At 42.1% G+C, this 23,511-nt stretch overlaps 1 protein-coding gene and 1 pseudogene across 5 annotated transcripts in view; both read right to left on the reverse strand.

The window, feature by feature from the left end:
• The window catches only part of LOC147459165 (pentatricopeptide repeat-containing protein At3g09040, mitochondrial-like), a 96,357-nt gene extending 92,890 nt beyond the window's left edge, over positions 1–3,467 (reverse strand). For 3 of the 5 annotated variants that reach the window (XM_086510490.1, XM_086510489.1, XM_086510488.1), the window contains exon 1: positions 35–3,467. In XM_086510490.1, coding sequence (XP_086366616.1) covers positions 819–3,197 — 2,379 coding nt within the window. In that variant the 5' untranslated portion in view covers positions 3,198–3,467 and the 3' untranslated portion in view covers positions 35–818. The remainder of the gene's footprint in view (positions 1–34) is intronic. The other 2 variants (XM_086510491.1, XM_086510492.1) reach the window with 2 other exon arrangements.
• A 4,665-nt stretch (positions 3,468–8,132) lies between these two features.
• LOC147459166 (trihelix transcription factor ENAP2-like) lies at positions 8,133–9,004 on the reverse strand (annotated as a pseudogene).
• Between the last annotated feature and the right edge of the window lie 14,507 nt (positions 9,005–23,511).

Genomic DNA, 23,511 nt, shown 5'->3' on the forward strand with positions numbered 1-23,511 from the left:
TGTGTGAGAGAGAGAGAGAGAGGAAGGGGGATACTTGATCAATCTGGTCACAGAAACGTTGCCGTTCAGTGCCGCACTCTGCTGCTATCCGTCCCACCTGCTCAAATTTCCTCTTCAACATCAGTTCCGTCAAGTCTCCTTAGTATTACTTTCACCCGTGGAAGAGGAGACACCTGATTAATGTAATGTCGTTTGGGGAGGGTTGGTCCGAGTTGTGCCTCCTGCTGTGATTTGATGTTGTTCCTTCTGATTTGGCAACATCGCCCAGTGCTTGGGTCTGCTCAATGACCCTCATATCACCACCCTCCATTGCATGCACTCCTCCAGCTTTCTTGAGGACCAGCCACCTTTTCATTGGTTAAGCCAGCTCTACCCTCGTCCAGCCTGTTGATGTGTTCAAGGCTGAGTTCTTAAGTACTCCATTCCCTTGCCCTCTACCATCGTAACCGTCTTATCGGTCAACTGCCACATCCTGGTTGTTTCTCACGCAGACACTTCATGACTCTTTAAGCTGTCTCGGCAGGAGCCACAGGTGGACGCCACAGATATGAGATGTTTTCCTGGGCAGTTCAGCGATTGTAGTTTTATTGAAACGGATTTTTGTGGATGGTCACTTGGCCCTTACAGGCAACTTTCTGGCTTCTCTCCGTCTCCTTGATTACTTGTTCTCCATCATCAAGCTTTTCATTAGCTCGCATGGGTCTCACCCCAGAAGCAGCTTTATTAAAGTGTATGATTTTTCATCCTGGCCTTTAAAGTGTATGCTTTTTCTCGTAATGTTCCACTTTCATTGCATTTTCATGCATGCCAGCCTGAGCTTATTCCAGCCTTTTTAGTGCATGATTTTTAATTCGTAATGCCTCCACCTTCAGTACATCTCCATGCATGCCAGCCTGAGCAAAGATATTGTGCATACAAATGTAAGCTGATGTCCGTTTATCATCCAACAGCAGCACCTGCTTAAAAGCATCCTTCCCAAGTTCCACATTCCCCCATTTTTGACAGGAGCCCAAAACTGTAAGCCACAACTCAATATCTGGATCCAAAGATGTCTTCTTGACCAACTCTACTGCCTTCTCCAACTGGCCTGCACGGCCAAGGAGATCAATCATACAAGTGTAATGTTCAAGAGTTGGGTCAACACCATACTCATTCACCATTGTTTCAAAGTATGCCACACCTTTCTCCACAAAGCCTGCATGACTGCAAGCATTAAGAACACTAACAAATGTAACCAAGCTAGGTATCTTCCCGCTCTCTCTCATCTTGTCTATAATGCGGACAACATTCTCAGTTTGGCCCTGCTGAGCATAGCCTGTAAGTAATGTAGTCCATGAAACATCGTCATGAGATTGTTTGCTGTCAAAAACTTCTTGAGCTTTTGTTAGCATGCCACATTTGGCATACATGTCAACCAGTGCACTATTGAGGAAAGGATCCCCCTTTACCAGCTCGTTCCCCTGGATTTTTGAATGCAATTCTTTTCCAAGATCTCCATCTCCTACCCTGCCACAGGCTTTCAGTAGATGAGTAAATGTAACTGAATCAGAGAGCACGCACTTTTCTTGCATCTTTCTATAGCAGTCAATGGCTTCTTCACACAGGTTGTGTTTTACGTAGCCTTCAATCAACTGAGTCCATGAGAAAACATCTTGAACTTGAAGCTCATCGAACACTTCACGTGCTTTATGAAGCATGCCAACTTGGGCATACATGGCAAGCAGTGTATTACCAACACAATTATCATTTTGCACAAGGGCCTTTTGAGGAATCTGACTATGAATCTCTACGCCCTTCCTTGTAGCTCCACTAATGCCACAAACTTTCAGGCAGCACGTAAATATAAACACATCAGGAAGTATGGCCTCTTGCATCATTTGCTGGAAAAACTGCAGAGCATCGACACTATGATTTTGTTCAATTAAACCTGACAAGAGAGCAGTCCATGATACAACATCACGAGCCAGAAGCTCATCAAACACCTCCTCAGCTTTTGCCAGCATACCACACTCGGCATACATGGCAATCAAGGCATTGCCTAGAAAATGATGTCTTTCAAGCAATCCATTTTTGGAGATCTTAGCATGTAGTTCCTTGCCCCTGATCAAATCCTTCCTACTAGAGCAAGCCTTCAGAGCAAAAACAAAAGTGGCTGCATCTGGAGAAACATTGCTTGACTGCATCTCCTCAAAACACCACAGGGCTTCCTCACTATGTTCATGGTGCAGATAACCTGCCATAAGTGCATTCCATGAAACTACATCACGAACAGCAAGCCTGTCAAAGACTTCCCGAGCCTTTTGCAAAAGGCCAGATTTCACATACATGTCAACAAATGCACTTCCAAGTACAGGGTCCTTTTCCAACAATCCTTTGCGAGATACCTCGGCATGTAGCTCCCCACCCAAATTGTGGGCCTTTATGCTTCCACAAGCTTTCACGCAGAATAAATAAGTGATAGAATTTGGAGAAAGACCCTCTGATTGCATTTGTTGAAAACACTTCAGTGCTTCCACACCAAGCTCGTGTTGTGCATATCCTGCAATCAATGAAGTCCATGTAGCAACATCCCGTGAAGAAAGTGTGTCGAACACTTCCTGCGCTTTTGCAAGCAGGCCGCATTTTCTATACATATCAACCAGAGTGCAGCCAAGGACTCCACTTCTCTGCAACAATGATTTCCTAACAATCTCAGCATGCATTTCGAAGCCAGTATCTACTGCTCCAGTGTTACCACAGCACATCAAGATACATGCATATGTATGGGCATTTGGAAAGATGCCATGGGCTTGCATTCCATTGAAAAGGCGAAGTGCTTCTTCACTTAGATCAGATTGTGTATATCCTGCAATGAGAGTGGTCCATGTGACTACATTGCGCCTCGGAAGCTGATCAAAAACTTCTTGTGCTTTAACAAGAGAGCCAAACTTTACATACATATCCACCAGAATATTTCCAAGGTAAAGGTTGGTTTTAAGCCACCCCCTTGAAGAAATATCTGCATGTATTTCGCAGCCTCTATCTTTGTCATTGAGCTTGATGCAGGACTTAAGTAAACCCAAATAGGAGAACTCACCAGGAAAGAGGGATTGCTGTCGCATTCGCGTGTACAGGAGCAAAGCACGCCTTGGCTCCCCAGATGCCACGTACTGAGAGATGAGAGAATTCCATGAGCAGTCGCTCTTGAGGGCCAGCATGTCAAAGACATCCTGGGCAAGGCGCAGGCTTCCAGCTTCAATCAAAGCAGAGACCAGCAAGATTCCGAGCAAGGGATGAGTTGCAAGCTACACAAAAACGAGTGCAAGGAAAAAATGGATGATGGGTTCCGCAATGGCACATCGTTCAATATTCTGAGCTGGGGACTGCCCTTAAGTACAATCCCACTACGTAGGTAGATGATCGTCATTTGCAGACGCCTTTGAATTTTGAGATTCAAAGTGGCTGGTCGCTATTTATAAGCTACTCTTTTAAAGGCAATGATAAAAAATCACGAAACCCCCCCCCCCCCCTTCCCTCTCAGGTCGACCTCGCACGCCCTCCCACGGCACTAAAGGGCATGGGTAGAAAGAGATGGGATCGGCGGCGTAGGTCGAAAGGGGGGATCTCGAGGGGGATTGAGGGTGGAAAAAAATGGGCGCCCATGGCGGGCATGGAGACTCGAACCCTCACCACCACCATGAGAGCCCAATGCACTAACCGCTACGCCCGTGACGGGGAAGTTGGCACGTGGGCAAACCGGCAAATGACAAATAAACGTGGACAGCCCCCCCTGCTTGTCCAAGTTTACCTTTTGGTGTCCTAGTTTACCTCGGCATCCTACGGCTCCGCGTGTCTTGATCTTCGTGTTCGAACTTCGCTGCCGTGGATCCCACCGTTTGGGCTTCAATAAATCTCCCGTGCCCTTTAGTGATGAGACACGCCCTCCCCATTCCTACTTCGTGCACAAGCACACACACACACACATAGAGAGAGAGAGAGAGACAGAGAGAGAGAGAGAGCCTGTTGCCTCCATCGCCCATCGTCTCTGCCCTCACCATTTCCTGCACCACACCTACCGCGTAGAGAGAGAGAGGGAGTGGGGCGTGGGGGGGGGGATCGAGGGAGAGCCCTCTGTGTGACCTCCAAGAGATGTAAAGCGCACATGTGGCCGTTCGTTCGGCCATTCGTTCTCAGAAAAGTGCAACAAACGGATATGAACTTGTCTCCATTTCGCGCACATGCATCCGTTCGTGCATCCGTTCAATCAAAAAAAATTCACCTGTTCTGTCCGGCCACGTCCTGTGCGCACATGCGTATGTCCGTTCGTTGTTGGAGTCCCATCATGCGAACCAACAAACCACGCATTGCCAACATCACAAAGATAGCCTTTTCCAACAAAAAAGGCCTGATAACATTGCACCGAATGCATGGAAAAACGCATGACAAAACAAAATTTCAATGTCCGACAACCACATAAACAAGAGACTGACATCCATAAAATAAGATGTTCTGAGCACATCAAAATGGATCATTGCCTCTGATACAGAAGCGCGGGGTATTGTTGCTCATTGGCAGCCATAAATGAAAATGCTAGATAACCATAATAAAAACCCTGTGGCAATACATAAATAGAGGTGCTGCTCATTGCAGCCATAAAGCAAGCCACATGACAAAAACTACAACCATGTAGAACATGACTCAATCCTCAGACTCCGAATCATCATCAAGCCCTGCAAAACACAACTTCATGAAGTTAACAATAAGCTTTATGGATACATAATTAAAACCTTAGTTGAAACAAAAGACATGATCACTTTGAAAAATAAGAACAATTACTAAATCCACAACCTGCTACACCTGGAACTGCTGCATTCCGAACCCTCAAGTTGCTATGGCAAAATAAGGCTGCCCTTATCCACACGGCCATCTCGCAATGAGCAGGATTACCGCCATCATTAGGAAGTGGCTCTTGGGAGTTGAAATGTGGATCTTGCTGATCATGAGGCTCCGTGTCGCCTCGGATTTGCACAAAGTTGTGTAGGAAACAACAGGCTCCTATCACAGTGGACGCGAAAGCAAGATCGACATTGAGATCTCGCAAAATCCGCCACCTATTCTTCAAGAGACCGAAGGCATTTTCCACTTTCACTCTTCCCTTTGATATTTTCCTGTCAAAATCTCGCTTTTCGCGTAAAAATCACCCTGCCTTCATTTGATATGGCTTTACCAAGAATGTTCTCGCTTTGTAGGCTGAGTCTGCAATCAAATAAGGTCGTACTATCTCTCCTTGAATGTGCAATAGTGGTCGATCCAGTGCTTCTCGTCGCTTGAGCTGACCATACAAGTCACATTCTTTGAAGTGAGAAGAATCATGAACCCCTCTTGCAGCCCTGCAAACTGCACTCCAAAAAAGCTTGTTGGAGTCGACAATACCCTGTAGGAGGATGAAACCGGCTCGTAGGGCGGTACGCTTTGGCTTTCACCCGAAATTCTTTACTTTAGACACACACATAGAGAGAACGTGCAAAGGAAACCTGCAACGGAATTAACACTTAAGCACACACACGGCTCGGAAGCTAGAATGCTCTGAGCAAACGCCAACAACCTGTAGGCCCCAAAATTGGCACCCCTTTGGTATTTTTTTATTCTTTAGGAGGGTAAATTACAAAGAAGAGTCTTGGGAATCCTTTATCTGTATCGAGCTAGATACCACCTGTTTTGGCCAAATTTTGGCAGCATAACAGCTCCAAAACTTGCGCGAAACCAATTCCCCTCCTCGAACTCACTTCCACTGGCATATACCCTCTGATTCCTGCCCAAAAACAATAAATTCAGCACATTGTATTTACTGGTTTTTGCCTTGTTTCTCAGTCCCAAATAGTCCCCTAACTTTCCTCTGCCACCAGTGGGGCACTATCTCCAATGGTTCTGTTGTCCGTGTGGCTGAAAAATAGTCAATTTACAGTGCATACATAGCGCTGAAATTGCACCTGTACGGTGGTGTTATCACCCTCACCAGTGTCTGCTTTTGGAGTAGCATTTAGCTACTCCTATTCCTGCTCAAGGAGGCTCTTGCCTCAACACAAAAGCATGAAACCACACAACTGTACATCAGTCAAATGAAGAGCCCTCTTGTGGGGCATCACATAATTGCAGGTAGGGGAGAGAGAGAGCAGTGTGTAGTGTGCAGGGCATCACTCCTAGCACCACACTGTACATGAGAGGGAAAGAAAGCACTCCATAGCTCATAACAGGTTCTCAATGAAGCATCCCCCCAACATAAATCGAGCGTCCCCTCTTTTTCCCTTGACCTGTAATGCATCTATGAACAAATAGATGCAAAAAGGGGAAGATTTTCATGGCTGCCAAAACCTGCATATCGCTGAAAACGCAGCAAAACAGCCCTATAAACACGCATCTGATGCCTTCCAATGCTAAAAATGAGCTTCTTGGTCCTAGGTAAAGTCATGGGAAGCTCAAAGAGAGAAATGATTGAAAATCACAATTATCAACCTCCAAAACTGCTCCAAAAAGTCAGTTACGAGTTCTGTTCTCCCAAACTTGGTAAATTGGTCAAAAAGTGCCACTTGTCACTCATACATGCAATTTTCCCGCATTCGGCTTCCTGCTTAAAAATCTCTCAACTGGTGCATCAGTTGACTTTGCAACATAGTAATAAAATGTTCCCCTTGTCATTCCGGAGGTAATGACGCGAACAAATTTCATGGCCCAAACTAGCAGTTTCCTAATTTTTAGGAGATGCTTCCGTTGGGCTCCCACTGGTCTTCTGGCCATCTATCCCCATTAGGATCGCATCCAAAAATGCAATGTGACCCAACTGTCGGGTACTTTCCTTTGGTGACCCAGCTTGGCTTTATGCCTTTATTGAGTTCACTTCCTAGTATCCACAAACTTACTAAGTGCGACGGGGGGACCTACATGATCTTGAACTGAGCCTAGACATCCTTTTACTTTACGAGTTCCAGTGCCGACCAACTTCTCGTCTGGGTGAAACTACCGTTCACATTGGCCATACAATGTCCGACCATTTGCAACGTCAAAAAGAGGGTCTCAAAAATTAAACAAAAATCATTGGAAAGAAACCAACAACTAAGGTTAACAGTTGCCACGTCCTCGTGATAGAGGATGCTCCAAAAACCATGCCTATTGATGTATTGTACTGGATAGAACTCTCGTGCTGGCTTTTGTAGACGGATGTGAGTCCCATCGAGTGCCCCAGCAATATGCAGCAAACCAGAGATAGCCTCAAATCTTGCCATTATCTGCTCAAGATGGTCTCCACACAACACTCTAATGCCAACCCTGCGGAAGAACTCAGTACTATTCAAAATGCGACAAATGATCACCACATATTTGCAAAAGGTGCTTTCACCCATGCCAAACAAATTTGCCATGCTTCATGAGGAGTGTCCATGCGCAAGCCGCCAGAGTACGCAAGAAAGCGCAGCCTCTGGAGAAATAGGCTCTCTGACAAACCTGACTCCCCTTGTGGGTAGTGGTGGACGAATCATGTTTAGTAGCATAAGAAAGGATCTGCGAGACATGCGATATGAAAAACAATAGGTATCTTGATTTGAAAGGCGAGCCGTAGACCAAAGCACATTGTGCACACTACGAAAGAACGTTTGTTGACAAGGAAAACACCACCATACTCTTGGTGCAAAAGGCCATGCCACTGACTCCGCACCCGCCATCCCACAACACAACCATGCATAAGTAAACATAAGTATGAAGAAGTTGTTATCTTCCAATTCCTCCAAGCCTTGACCATGTGATGTACCAGCAAGGTCTAGTGTATTGTCACTCAATAATGTCATCATCCCAAAGAGATGCTCCATCCTATGATTGCATCTTCCAAAGAGATGCACCCACTCTTCCATCCTATGATTTAAAACGAACATACTAATTTGGAATCACAAAATAACGAAAAGTAAATAAATATCCAAACTACCAAGTTTAGTTAAGACATACCTGAATAAGAGTAAGGACGCACACAAGACGACACGATGGAATGCGACTCCAGAAACTCACCTGCACAAAAACAAACATGTCTATATATTAATTACTCTGCAATGAAATGTGGTAGTGCTCAAAAAAAATGTAGATTTTACTACAGTGAAGTTAAAATAAACTTACTGCTCTAGCTTCTTAGAGATAAGCTTGGCAATCTCCAAGAAGATCTGGTGACGCTTCGTCTCTTCCTCCTCTTTGATCTTTGCGAGTCTCTCCTCATGTAGCATCCTAGCAGTCTCAAGCTCTTGCAAGGTGTTTGTCTTCTTGTCTTCTGCACGCTCGTAGGCCTCACACATCTGTTTCATCCCATCTCCCATTGTCTTGGCCACTGTGCCTAAGCTAGATTTTCTTGGTTGCTTGACTTTCTTGCCAAATACGCTGTCCAAATCCATAGTATCAGGTTGTGTATTTTGACTCGAGGTACCATCGTTCTCAACACCATCCAGGTCTATGGTGTATCTGCTGTGGAGGATACAGGCATGTGACTCTCACTGTCAAGTGCACCAGCTATGCCTGAGCACTTTGGAGTCTTCCCCCACAAAGCGTCGCACTGGTCATAAAATGGCCAGGTATTGGGAATGCTGCTAGTAGAATTTTGTTTTGAAAGCTCTTTCTTGTGGAGCTTCTTAAGTGTGTCGATTTGGTTTCTTGCATGCTCAGGATTGAAGTTACCTGAGATCTCTTGATTTAGAGCAAAGACCAAATCTTCCTAATCCTTAGGGCAAAAATTACCATTTTTGATGTGTGACCATTGCTCCTCATAGACTCGCAAGAGAGTATGCATGCTTTTGTCGTCCCATATAACTGTTGTTGCCCTTGCACGCTTCATCCCTTTTGTGTTTATGTCTGCTTCTTATGGTGTCTGCATTGGTGGTTGAGTCCTTGCATTTGTGATCTCTAGCTTCTCGCTTGGAGCCTATGATTGCGAGGATATATCTACCTTGGATCGTTTTTTCCCAGTTGAAGGAGGCGTAACCATAGCCTCCTCCATCAAACCGACGTAGGAAACCTACTCAAAAGGCGTGGCGTCGTGGGAAAGAGGAACATACTCCTCACATTCAGCTCCCACTGGTGCCAACTGTAAGTGCATTGCCCAAGAGGGCCTAGAAGACACACCAGCCTTCCCTCGCCTAGCTCTCCGCATGCCAGCCGTGACTAGAGGTGGAGAAGACAGACTGCGAAATATTGATAAACATGCATGAAATTTTGGACATAATCGACAGTATTCCCATACGTGTACACACGAGGCCATGACCCAATCTGCAACTTGAAACCATTCATTGGCAAACCACATAAATGCGTTGTCATGCAATTGCATTTTGACGAACGTGAGCTTTTGAATGAAAAACGTAATGCTATGTGTGTATACAAAACAATGCAGCTTCTGACTGTAATGCATGTGTACATGTGTGTGTGTGTGTGTGTGTGTGAAGAAAAAGAATGAAATTCCTTCTTCCTCCTTCTGCAATGATGCATGATTCTTGCTCTTCCTTTTCTTAGCTTGTTTTTAGATTGAGAAGCTGAAAATAGGCAACAGCTTTTGTCTCCTCCTATGTGTGTGTATGTGTGTGTGTGTGAGAGAGAGAGAGAACACCATAGAGCTTTTGTCTACTTCTATGTAAGTGTGTTTGTGTGTGTGTAGCTGTTTAAATCTTAACTAATAAGACATAATTGAATTTTTACATTCAAAAGACAGCTGACCAAGAAATAATGAACTGATATGTACAAAAATAACTCAGTATCAGAATTATTTAGGTACAATGATTGTAGGAAAGAGATCCTCTTTCAGTAAGACAAGTAGTAAAAGAACTTCTCCATTCCTAAGTGAGTACATCATTAAAGTAAGGTTGCTTGCCAAAGAAAAGAAAACCCTCCAAGATAAGATAGAGTCCTTACTTGCATCCATCCAAACCAGACAACAATTCAGTTATCCTTGGATGTGTTTTACAGGTATCAATGGACCATATCAGTTGTTATCCATGTCCATCTTACACAATTTAATTACTTTAGACAAGCTAGGTCTTTTATTAGAATTTGTATGTTTAGCAATCTTTATCTATTGCTTCCAAAATGAGTGGTACAATCTACCTTCTAATCTGAGTGGTGAAGTCCATCAATTTTTTTTTTTACTATAATGAAGTTTACTTGTTTAGCCATAGCTCGGTAGCTATGTTTAAGCCCACAGTAGCAACCATATACTTACCAATCAAATATAGTATCAAAAAAACTCCATTTTTACCGAGTGGAACCTCATGTCACAAGCCATAGCCCAGTATTTATGCCAAAGCTGAGAGTATCAGCCATATACTTACCTTCAAACTCCCAAGATTTAAGTCATTAGCATCCCATAAAGTACGGTAATGTTCGGCCCTGTTTGAGTTAAGATACCTTCATGTTTCCACAGCCATGGGTACTAGATGGGATTAAAAAAACCCAACACTTTCTCCTCATATGAAATCATGTGGGAAAGTACTTTACACAAGTAAGTGTGGCCATAGTTCACCAAAGAAAACACCAAAAGTAACCGTGTAAGTGTTCGACAGAGATCATCACCATTTTTTATGCAAAAAACGAGGTTTCAATACCCAAGGTTCCATTTATATCAAGTGCACTCATAGATCACCAGCCATAGCTTCATGCCAAAGCCGAATGTATTAGCCATATACTCACCTTCAGAATCCCAGATTTATTATCATTACACAAAGCATTGTAGTGTCCGGCTATTCTAAACCTGCAAAAGTCCTATAGCGGCTAAAACAGAGCCAAAAAAAGTTGATTTTGAGTGTAGCTACACCAAAGAATAAACTCCTCCCCCCCTTTTTTTTACAAAACTTAGTTAAGTCGGCAGCTGTCAGGACCTGCAGCGGCTTGAACATAGCCAAGAAGATCCGAGAAATGCCAAATGATGCGCGGTTTTTCCTCAGAAAACCAGTCGACAGAAATCCCCAACCTCTCTAACAAATCCAATTTTAGCAATCAAATGCCTTGCTACAAGATCTAAGAGCCACAGTGGATAATTGTAGAAAAAACCAATCAAGTAGAATATTGCCGAAAAAAACCAGTCAAGTAGAACCCCTTAGTTGAAAAAGATTGTCTGTATACAATTCAACGCTACTGCATGCTTTGAGAGCTAATGCAAGCAGTAACAACCATATCAAATTCAATGTCCATCAAGCAGTTCTTCCTTTCCTTAAAGATTTTTACTCAAACACAGGTGTGAGGTATGAAAAAAAGCCTAGAGAAAAACCCGAGAAGTTTGAGTAGTGAGCTCCATAGCTCGAACCGTGAAGCAATCAGTAAATCACCTTAGTCAAAACAACAGAAAATACACACAGGCTAAGTGAGGGGCAAGGTGCGCCCTCACCTTATTTATAGAGGTTGGACTGCTTGTTTTTTAGCGTGAACGATGAGAAAGGCGAGCCGCCCTGCTGTGTGGTGTCATCAAGCGGTGCACAGAAAGCATTGTAGGGGGGGATCCATAGCTAGGAAGCGCAGGCCGCCTACCAAAGGTAATGAGAACCCGGCGTTTCACTCACGCTCGTTATTCCAGGAGACACACTTTATGATTGTTATGCAAGGGCATAGTCCCGTAGCCCATTAATGGCTTTTTGTGAGCAGTATCCCATTGATGTTCGACAAGTTTAATGAGTGTTAGGGGGGGGGGGGGATATATAGAAGGAGGGAAAAAGAGCCAAAGTAATTATAGTACCAAAATGTGTGTGTGTGTGTGTGTGTGCGCGCACCCGCCCTCTAACCCAGGCACCACACACAATGGGTGGGTAGTAGGCCCATTGTGTATGGGCCTACTACCTTATGAGAGAGATGAGATTCTCTTTCTAAAATAATAGTCCAGGTCAGTTATGCCGAATGAGAGCTTGTATGATGGTGTTACGGATCTGATTGTGATTAAATCCGTTATGGCAGTATTTTTTAATTAGTACAGAAATCTCTTCCCATGCCAACGAGGGGGTAGATGAAGAGTAGCAGATTAAGTAAAGAAGGCCAATACAGGAGCAAATAGAGGCTTTGTATGGCCTATTTCTATTTCTTTTAATGAATTCTATGTGAGGAAGCTTAAGAAGATCCTTTCTCCATATAAATCTAAGGTCATATCCACCTGTAGATGGGGAGTGAAGGGATATTGAAAGGTTAAGAAATTGGACTGATTTGCAAAAGTCCCCAAGAGTCGAATTATCTGGGAGGGAAGTAGGTTCAATTTTTAGGCAGTGGGGGTAGATTAGATCAATCTCAGTAGAGAACAATCTGTTGTTAATACTAAGCAGGTCATCCATATATCTAAAAGTATGATTGAATAGTGGAAGTATTTTATGGTTAGTTTCCATGTTCTTAAGACACCATCTGTATTCAAAAAAAGCCAGGTAAATATTACACATAAGGGGTGAGCAAGAGAAGCCCATAGGGATGCCAAGGCATTGATTAAAGCCGCAACCGCCTGAAATAATAGTGCAGTTATTCAACAGCCAAAAAATATAGGAGCAAAGTTTTGATTCATTGAAGTGTAAAGGGTGTACGTAGTGAGATGCTTGAATCCATCTAGGTTTCTTGGATAGGGAGATAAAACGATACTTTCTCTTTTTAGCATTGGTAAAGACTAAATTAATAACCTTGGCTAAAACAGTCTTAAGGCCGAGATCCCTACTAAGTGGGATGTTTTTGTAGCATTGTGTAATATCAACTGTAAAGATGTGGAAGATATGTTGAGGAAGGTTAAGTGTGACTTCTGTAGCGTTTTTTATTAGCTAGAAGGGATTATATTGGATATTTAGAAAATCCTTGCAGATTCTCTGCTTCTCTGCACAAATGAGCTCAAATTCTGTAAGAATAATATCACGGCAAAGAGTAATATCTTTGGTGATATCTGTGAAGATACACTTAGAGGCATCAGATATCCATCTGAACTTATGTTTGTGGAATTTATATGTAGGAAATAGTAATGGTAACGTGGTGTTACTAATTGAGTATCCAAGCTGTCCTAAATGTTTAGAGATCTTGTAGAGATATTTTGTGGCGTATTGTTAGTATGACAGAATTCTTTACCTGATACTCGATCCCGAGCTGCTTTCCAAGCAAGGTATTTGCACATAATAGTAGGGCAGTTGGAGCTTTTGTCAAGCCCGACCACTAACCATTTATCTGAGATTAGTTGAAAATCAAGAGCTAGTTAAGGTGTAAGCCAAGAGCTATCAGAAGAAAGCCACTTCCTAGGAAGTAGAGAAATTTTATGAAGGAAGCCTTCCTTCACTAATTCCTTTAAGTCCGGTAGGACTGTCATCTCCTGTCGGAGAGAACTGACAAGGTCAGTGAAGCAGCTAAGTAAAGCTGATAGGGCAAGGTAAGGGTTTTTTGGATAGTTAGGTATGTGATTGAGCCCTTTGGCCAATAACTTACGTATTGTGACATTATAGGAGACCTAATCCTATTGAAAGGAGCTTAAGTCATGTTAGATGTGCTTGGTGTGCAGCAACTAAAATTAACAAGCCAATGTGAATAGCAATTTGAGATACCTCTTTATTTGCATCTGCTCACATGGGTACTCTCTTCTTCAAGATCAATTTTCTAAATGCTTACAAATGGGGAGGGCGCAAGGTATACAATAAGGCCTCTCCTATTCTCCTTGCACACACGGCGAGTAGATACTAGAATAGCAAACAAAGCAGAATATGTTTCATTGCCCTTGATGCAAAATTCTCAATGCTACAAAATTTTAGATGGAGATCATAGTTCCTCTAAGGTCTCGACCATCATTTACGAGGTCTCGAGCATAGAGTCTAGAGGAGCTACATGAATTCATCAATGAACTTGGGATGAGACCTTATTGAGTTACGTTTGCAAACTCCAATAAAATCCACAATCTGCTTTAACCACTGCCTTGAATTTGTATGAATGCAAACACTTGACCGTGGAGGCGATCTTTGGGCCCATTCACATGGCACCCAATCCCTGGAGGGATGAACCCACTCAAGGAATTACTATTGAGATCCTACTCCCTATGAAGCTAGGATGCTTCCTGTGAGCTAGTTGTTGAAGAGTAGGAGCCATTGCATCTCAATGAAATTGGAGATCATACTCCCTATGAAGCTAGGATGCTTCTTGTGAGCTAGTTGTTGAAGAGTAGGAGCCATTGCATTTCAATGAAATTGGAGAGCTCAGCATGTAACAAACCAAAAAGGAAGTATGTTTTTATTTAGAATGAGCACTCTCAGTTTGGACAACATCACTATTGCTTTTGGAATATGTCCCACTGTGAAATCATTGTACTACATTGAGAAGCTCTGAAAGTTTGAAAAGACACCCGACCTTAGGAGATATATCTACACAAATGATTGAAGCTGAGCTCAATCACCTTGAGCTCAAGTGCTACAATTAGCGAGGGCTACTCGAATTTCTCCTAAAAATCCATATTTTTTCCAAAATCCATAGCAAAGCAGGCTCCTACTTAATTATGGAAGGAGAACATTTTTTAAGATTCTCCCTTCCCTCTTTGTCCCCCCCTTTCTCCTTCCTCCCCAATCACATTTGCCTCCTCTTGCCTTCCTCTTCTGCCTCCTACCACTCCATTGTTTATCCTGGCTCTTTCTACGCAAATCCATTGAGTGGAATATCCCCTCGGGGACGTTCCATCGCATGCTTTTTCCTTTCTCACAATGCTTCACATTGTGGATTTCCTCACATGGAGAGTGCAACGATGATGAAGGAATCTTGGCTTCCTTCATTACGCAATGACGTAGCTTGGCTTGCGCACAAACAAAACCGGGCTTCCTTGAGCCTCGAGTAGGACATAAAGAGCTTGGCTCCCTTGCTTGCTCTAGCGACCATGGAGGGCTCCCCTCTCTTCTGCTTATGCTTTAATCCTGGAGGGGAGATCATTTTTAACTATTCCCACCGACCTGCCTTGTAGCCTTTTTTCTTCATCATACCTCAGCCAAAATACACACACACTCATTCGCACATGTGGGAACATTGTCTGTTAAGAAGACTGCAACCTACGGGAGAAGAAGAGAACATTTGCGACCTTTTTGTTTTTTGCCTCAAAAACATAGCCAATTGTCACAGCTCAATGTATCCAGTTTTTGTGTCCCGAAAACATTAGATAGATGCTCTTCTCTCAAGACAACAACTCTCTCTTCTGCTACGCACATGCATTGTTCACGAAGCCGTTTGTTGGTGAAAAAGGACACTCCACATTAGCAAGGCCCACCATGCCCCTGCACATAATGAAACGGTTCTCCATTGCTCGTACCGCAATGGAAACCCCCCCCCCCCCCCCCCCCCCCCCCCCCCCCCCCCCCCCCCCCCCCCCCCCCAAATCATGTTCAATAACCATTCTTTGCGTTCACATGGAGGGAGCTAGCATGAAGATGTTGTAGGTCTGCACAAGGTGCAACACAGCTTACATGGAGACCGTTGGTTCCCTGGCCACTCTACACATTGAAGGTCAGTAAGACTGTCATCTCCAACTTTGCTTGAACAGCCACCATCATGCAAAGCAGCAGCCGATCTAAGGACGTTCATGGTACCAACGACCACACCACGAACACCTCATGTACGCATTAGATCTCTCTCTCTCTCTCTCTCTCTCTCTCTCTCTCTCTCTCTCTCTCTCTCTCTCTCTCTCTCTCTCTCTCTCTCTCTCTCTCTCTCTCTCTCTCTCTCTCCTTGGTCGCGCAAGGCTGCCAAGCAGCGAGCCTACCCAATCACCCAGTTTTTCCATGTGCCAAATGATCCCCAAATGATCTCTTGCACAGAGCATGTCAACTTCTCAAGCAAAAGGCATTCAAAGGGAGGGTGTCAGCGAGTGGGGTGGTTGCTCTAATTTTATGAGAATCTCACTTCTTTTGAGGCCATTATTGCATATCTTGTAGCTTTTTGAACGCAGCTGATGAAGTGTTGTATTGCATTCTCTCTCTTTCAGTTACCTATTGGTAATCGGGTGAGGAGCGAGATGGGAAACACATGAGACTAGGTCCTCTCTCTCTCTCTCTCTCTCTCTCTCTCTCTCTCTCTCTCTCTCTCTCTCTCTCTCTCTCTCTCTCTCTCTCTCTCTCTCTCTCTCTCTCTCTCTCTCTCTCTCTCCCCCCCCCCTCTTTGCAGCCTGCAGGTGAAGCCCTCGTGAGTTCCTGTGGCATGTGCTAAGGTGGAGAGAGGTTGGAGCCGAGGGGAGGGCACACAGATCACTCACTCTCTCTCTCTCTCTCTCTCTCTCTCTCTCTCTCTCTCTCTCTCTCTCTCTCTCTCTCTCTCTCTCTCTCTCCACAAGATATCTACTCATACTTGCTCTCCAATAAAGAAATAGTATTTCTTTATCAAATCCCCCTCGATAAACCCCCACCCCATGTGCTTCCTCCCCATTCATAGGCCCGCCCTTTGCTCGTGTGCCTCTATTGCCCTCCCTTGCCTTGCTCCTTTGTAGCAACTCTACCCCCCCCCCCCCCGGCTCCTTTTGCCCCCTATCCCTGCTTACTTTGTAGACAAATACTACAATCGTCTGCAGGACTACAGCAACAACAAATGCACTACAGTCGCCTGCAACACAGCACTAGAGAGACACTGCAGACGCCTACAGCAAGCTTAATCATCCAAAAATAGAACATCTTTCAATCCTAATTCTCCTTCCAAGGGTATATTCTCATAACATTGAGTAATATATGTTGTGAAGAGATGAAAAATCTGTTTAGGGAGGTTAAGAGTAACTTTTGTGGAGTTTTTTACTAGCCAAAAACAGTTATAGTGTATTTGGAGAAAGTTAGAGCAGATATTTTGTTTGGAAGCACAGACAAATTCAAATTCTAAAAGTACAAGGTCAAGGCAAAGGGTGATATCTTTGGTAATTTTAGTAAAAATATCATTCGAGGCATCAGATATCCATTTGAATTTATGCTTATGTACTTTATAGGTGGGAAAAAGTATTGGAAGTTTGGTATCTTGAAGAAAATAACCCATTTGATCTATATTTTTTGAAATACCATTAGTGACCTCACACAGAGAGGTGTTAAGTGGTGTGAATTCATTCGCAAAAACCCGAGAGTGAGTTGCTTTCCAAGCCAAGTTTTTGCATAAAAGAGTGGGACAATTGGAGCTTTTATCTAGCCCTACTATAAACGAGTCCTGTGAAAGCTTTTGAAAATCAATAGCCACGTGTGGTGTGATCCATGAGCTTTCAGTAGACAACCATTTACATGGTAGGAGTGAGATTTTTTGAAAGAAATGATGCTCAACCAATTTTGCTAAATCCAGTAGGATTGTCTTCTCCATTCGGAGAGTGCTGACAAGGTCAGTTAAACAGCTAAGTAAAGCTGATAAAACGAGATATGGGTTTTTAGGAAAAATCGGTATGTGATTAAGTCTTGTAACTAGGATTTTCCAGACTGTGGTATTTTTAATTAGATCAAGATTACAAGTGCAGACATGCATGCCATAAGTATCAAAATCTTTACAAAAAGGGATATATTTATCACAAGCACAATCAGGAACGATGTTATGTTGTAAAACATCATTATTGTAGCCAAATTCTTAATAGATTGTTGATACTTCCAACCAATAAGTACATTATCAAGTATTTCATGGTTTCCAAACAGTAAGTCAAAACACTCACAAAAAAGTGTCTTTGGGTGTATCCAATCCAGAAGTTCATTCTGAAAAAGACAATGTTCATAAATATAATCTTTGCAAGAAGTTTTTTTGGTGAGATGCATCCTTCCACATGGGCCAACAGCAACCTGCATAGTCATAAGTGATCATAAGTTAAGAAGGTGCCGGATAGGGGTGTTTGTTCCTCTTCCCCTTGTAAAGCTACAAGATTTTCCTCTATTAAAATTAGAGGAAGAGCTAGGTGTCAGAAATGAAGTGAATAAATTGGGGGTGGCTCGAGAATTAGGTCTTTTCAGCGAGGGGGAGTCATCATACTCAATACATGGCTTAACTAAACTGGTGATAATCTTAACACCGTTGTAGTTTGCATAAGTAGTCAAATATGTCCCAGGTTCATCAGACTTCAGTTCTTTGAGGATATCCAGTATAAGCCCACGAAAAATGTTGAAAGCAATTTGAGCAATCAATAATTGCTTAGCTTGTCCACCTAACCAAGAAGAGATAAGGGATAGATGAAAGTCCATCGGTTTTTCGGGGAAGAGTTGGTCTAGATGGTAGGGGAGAAACCGGATAGCATGGTCAAACCACATAATGATGGATTCGCACGATGCTTTAGGGTCAAGAAATTTACAAGAACATTTAACATATGGTTCGAAAAACATTCCAAATGGATTCTGTGTAGAAATCGGGATTACTTTTAGCAAACTCCATGTTCCCTTTTGTTCGAATTTATAAACTGTATTGGAAGAGCATTTAGAATGGTCAATAAGGTTAAGGTTGAAGGGGGCTTTAATGAGTTCTCCTTTGTCTAAGAACTGTCCTCCTTTCAATATCCTGAGTCTACAATCCTCAACTGTGGAGGCAGAAAGATTAGCCAGATAGACCCAGGTTTCTCTAAGAATTGGTGCCAGAAAGGCTTTGTTAGGTAGAACCCAAAGCTAATGGCTTACACCAAAAGATTCAATTTCAATTTGTCTAACTGGTAGGAAAGGAAACACCTTGGATACTTTGGGTAGCATTTCCAAGAGATTAGAGTCACTAAGGGAGCAAAGATTGTTTTAAAATTCCTTGACAGCTTCAAGTGCCGCACTATCTCTACAAAAGATACCACCGGTTTGAGGGACAGTTAGAGCAGCAGGGGTAGTGATAAAAGATGGATTGAGGCCGCATAAATTTTTCAAAAAGTTGGATAATTCAGCCCCAGAAGAAGAAAATAGGGCTAGTTCTTGCTGATACTGTATAGAAAGTGTAGGTAATTGGGCTAAATAATGGTAAATCATATTAACCCCTTCTTTGGAGTCCTTGTCCAGGGTAGCCAAAATCTTGACCCAATCATTAAAAGACAGCATGTGTAAGATAGATAGCATTTTATATGAGGTAAGAGCCAAATCATAGTTCTAGGCCTTGCAAGAGATCAAGGGTCTGCAATAGATAAAATTATTAGTAAGCCATGGATTACTTATGGTAGTATGTAACACAACATTTGGTCCGTTGAGCCAGAAAAGGTCTTGTTCTAATAGCTAGGGATTTTTTTGGAGAATGGTCCTTTAGGTAAAACCTAATTTGTTCTACAATCGTTGTATGCTTCTCCGGGTCGTAGTTTACTCTCATGCGAGCTATCAATTTAAAATGTTTGTGATCCTGAAAGAAAATATAGAATTAGTCCTGTAGGTTGGGCCTGCAATCCTTGAACCGGCAAAGTCAGAGACTATAATAGCCGTGAGCAGGTATCAAGAACATTAGCCTATGAAGGACCACCTAATACCAGCCAACCAATTAAGGAATGATAGGCAGTGGGTCCGACTTAGAACTAAGATTCAAGCTAAATTCTAAAGCCAGTGTCCTGGTTTTTCCAAAAAGAATGGAAAAACCTTATGTAAAGGACGTGTGTGTTGCTATTTTTACTTAAATAATAAGACATAAATGAACTTTAACATTCAAAAGACAGCTAGAGAAAAGGCAACGATTAGTACAAAAACAACTTAGTTTTAGAATTGTCTTTGTACATGGCTTATGAGGATGAAGCCTCATTCTAGTATACAATGATAATGACTCATTAAAGAAGTACTTCCCAAGTAGTAGGAGCAAGTGTAATCATGGACAGACATTTGTTTTAAGCCAAAAAAAATCCAAGAAAGGATAGAGTCCTCACCTGCATCCATCCAAACAAGACAACAAATACGTTAGCCTTGGATGTGGTGTACAGGTGTCAATGGAATATATCAGTTGTTATCCATGTACAACTTACAATTTTTTAACTTAAAACCATTGTCCAAAGTGTTCATGTATTTTAGTTCTTTGGTTAAGAAATTTTATTATCTCAAAGATTTATAAAAGTATTTATAAGTATGGTTTCTATATAGCCTCATTTTTTATTAGACCTTAAATAGATAATAACATACATATCATTCTGATCAAAAGGCCACCACCCATCCTGATCCAAGTGTCTTAATCCCCATATCATCCCATAAATCAGTCTTTCAATATCAAAATAACTTTGCCAGATTTGTCAAGCTCCAACTCCTCTAGCATTTATTAAGTACCATGAAGCCAGAAAGTATCCAAATCAATGGCTTCAGATATCTCTCAACAACAAAAAACTCCATTGATAGTTAAAGGTATTAAACTTGGCTATGTTATCAAGCAAAACCAAATTTCACATGCCCACTTATACATACAAAATCCATCATACCTCAGTTTGTATGCCAAATGACAAGAAAACCTACTAAATCCAATCATCTTAGCCTTAACAAAATTAAAAAATTGTTGGGCCTCAATGAACAACATAAAAAGTGGCACTGTTCATTACGTTGGTATTCTGATATGAACTCGGTATTAGATGGAACAGAGGCTACTCAGGTATGAAGTCAACATTCCACAAAGTACAAAAAAACAGCTGCCCTTTGGGGCTAGTAGTACCCAATACACCATTCCCTTTCCTGTGAGTGTCAAGGATATATTATACCACCCCATCACTTCTCTAAAAAACAAATTTTAGGTAGTGTAGTGTTAAGGCAGAGTTCTACCAGCATCACGACAGTAACCAGTAACCTAATGCGCCATATTGGCCATCAAAAAATACCTTTATCTAGAGCCAGAATGTTGTTTACGCAGAGGTTCCATTAAATCAAACCAAGGTATAATAAGGTTTTACCCAAAACCACTAGTGAAACAAAACTTACTAACCATAATACAAACTTCCTAACACAGTAATCAAGTCAAAGAGAGCCAGTTAATAATCATCAGTGTGACATATATCGTGTCAAAGGGGAAAAGACCATGCAAACGTACTTTGTACAGAATAACACCGTTAATCCAAATCATACAATCATGATTTCCAATCACTATTATGAACAGTATGCGTTCGAGGTAGGACACCCCACCCATTTATGATGCTCCTAAGTCATGCTTACCAAGCCAGGCGGTAACCTTTTTTACTGTAAGAACTTTAATCAACTAATTACCATATGCAATGAAATGCTTATGCAAAGTTTAGAAAACATAAACAGACAAAGTAACTAGATTATTTAAATCATGAGCTATGTATATAAAAAAACCCCACATTATGTCAACCAGATTCCATCAAAAGGTGAACACCGACCTGAGACGGTAGTTCAACCACCTCCATAGATGCACAGTACGTGTCTATTCCCTCACTCCTCTCTTTCTCAAACGCACGCAAAGAGAAATATACCACAGGCTAAGTGAGGGGCCAAAGCACCCTAACCTTATATAGTGCTGCAGGGTTCGGTTCTTCAATCTTGCCCAAGGTGGTAAAAGCCCCACGGTCCAAGTACTCAGTAGGTGCAGGTTTCTAAGAAGCAGCTACAACTGCCCCTGCTCGTATAGTGGGGGTTGAGAGGGAGAGAGAAAGTAAGATTTAGCGTGGGGTATCTCTGAGCATGAGGTGTGTTGCAATAGGGACAAGGGGGAGAGGGCGTGAAAGTTCGAGCATATTTTTAAGAGGCATGAATGCCACATTTTTCAAGTTCAATATTATGGGTGGGTGCCCATAGAGGGAAGAAAGGAAAGAGTTTTTCCAGTTTTGTACTTGGTTAAATGCTAGCTATATAAGAGTGTGTGTGTGTGTGTGTGTGTGTGTGTGTGTGTGTGTGTGTGTGTGTGTGTGTGTGTGTGTGTGTGTGTGTGTGTGTGTGTGTGTGTGTGTGTGTGTGTGAGAGAGAGAGAGAGAGAGAGAGAGAGAGAGAGAGAGAGAGATGTGGAGGTAGGGGGAGAGGAAGAGTAATGAGAATATAGCGAGAGGGGGAGAGGGTGGAGGAGGATGGTGGTTCGCTTTAGTGGCCAAGAGAGGCGGCACAAGTGGTTCATGGGCAGCAAAGGAAAATAAAAAAGCTTGCTCCAAGTTTAGCTCCACAAAGCTCACTCTGTATCCCCCCTCGTATCTTGTGTTTCTTTTGATAGGCCTTTCTCTAATTGCAAATCGTTATTTTGGGAGACCCGTGTCAAGGTTAGCTATACAAAGCATTACACCTATCTTTGGCAAAGTTCACCAAAGATGTAGTACACCTAAAGAGAAGTGTGCCTTTTATGTTACATATTTTTTGAGTCAACCCACAAACATAGATTTTTGTTATATTTCTACATTTCCTACACAAGATGTCAAAGAAAACAAAAATGTATGTAGATGCGATGATCTTATCATCAATGCCTCAATTAGGACTATAAATGTTCTATTCAATACCTATTTCTTATGCAAGATGCATACCTTGTACAAAAAATTAGAGTAGTAACAAAGTTAGTAGGAACTCTCAGTTTTTAATCAGCATATATATTAAATCGAATGCTACCTTATCTATGTATTAGTTGAGTTTAAAATATGTCAAAAGTGCCACTATGAGAGTAGCGGGTCCCATTACCAGAAAGTGTCTAAAAACAACCTTATACTTCTCAAAAGATAGAATTTTTTTAATGGGAAAGTCAGATTCCCTCAGTCAAGTAATAAAGAGCATTATTACAATCTTAAAGTTAGAAAGGAGAATTAGAGAATTGTGCATTCTCATATAAAATGTGAGAGCAAGGTCTAGTAATAACAGGTAGTGCTTTGGCTTTCGCATATGCTCCGAGGCACTAGTCAAGTTTGAATAGGACAAAAACCAAAGAAAAATTCTTTTTTGGGTCATTTAACCAATCCATAATCAATGCCATATCAAAAAATCCCACATGGTAGGGTTTTTTTGGCACATGTTGTTAGTCACAAGCATGGTCTAGAAACTCTTGAAGTTTGATTTAGCCAATGTGAAGCAAGGTTCATGAATGTCCCTCTCACTCATGTTGTTGAGCGTTTACAGTTACCTCCACACACAAGTATATTTTGTACTTGACGGATGTCTTATTTCTCAACATCATTATATGAGACATATTCCACGTGTATAGAATATGAGTCTCTTGGACTAACACTTGCACTTGTTTTTTTTATTATGTGTCGCAACAGAGTCCCTATGTGCTGGTCAAATCCATTTATTAGATCATTTTGAGCACGTAATAATAGAAACAATTCAGTGGCCAAAAATTATTAGATGCCGAGTAAATCTTGTTACAATTACAAGTACTACCAAACAACACTAACAGATGGTTGTTTACGCATATAACAAGGCTCTATTTTGTTACTGAAATTTTTTCATTATTGGTATCTAGATGTGATTCATTTTCACGTTCTATTATGGTTCAACAGTTTTAGCAATACTTTCAAGTGATTGCCGTGGGAATTATTTAGTTTCTTTATGTAGAGCATTGCCCTCCTCTTCCATGTGTACTATGAGCATACATCCATTAGACGAATTGGCAACTATAGTCATGAAAATGTAGGTTCGGATTAGTTTTTGCTAAATGCATGCACACTAGGTGTTAGGGTCCTTGTGTTTAGCAAAC

The sequence above is a fragment of the Adiantum capillus-veneris genome, chromosome 4, assembly GCF_014529385.1.
Source record: "Adiantum capillus-veneris isolate H3 chromosome 4, ASM1452938v2, whole genome shotgun sequence".
Classification (NCBI taxonomy): Eukaryota; Viridiplantae; Streptophyta; class Polypodiopsida; order Polypodiales; family Pteridaceae; genus Adiantum; species Adiantum capillus-veneris.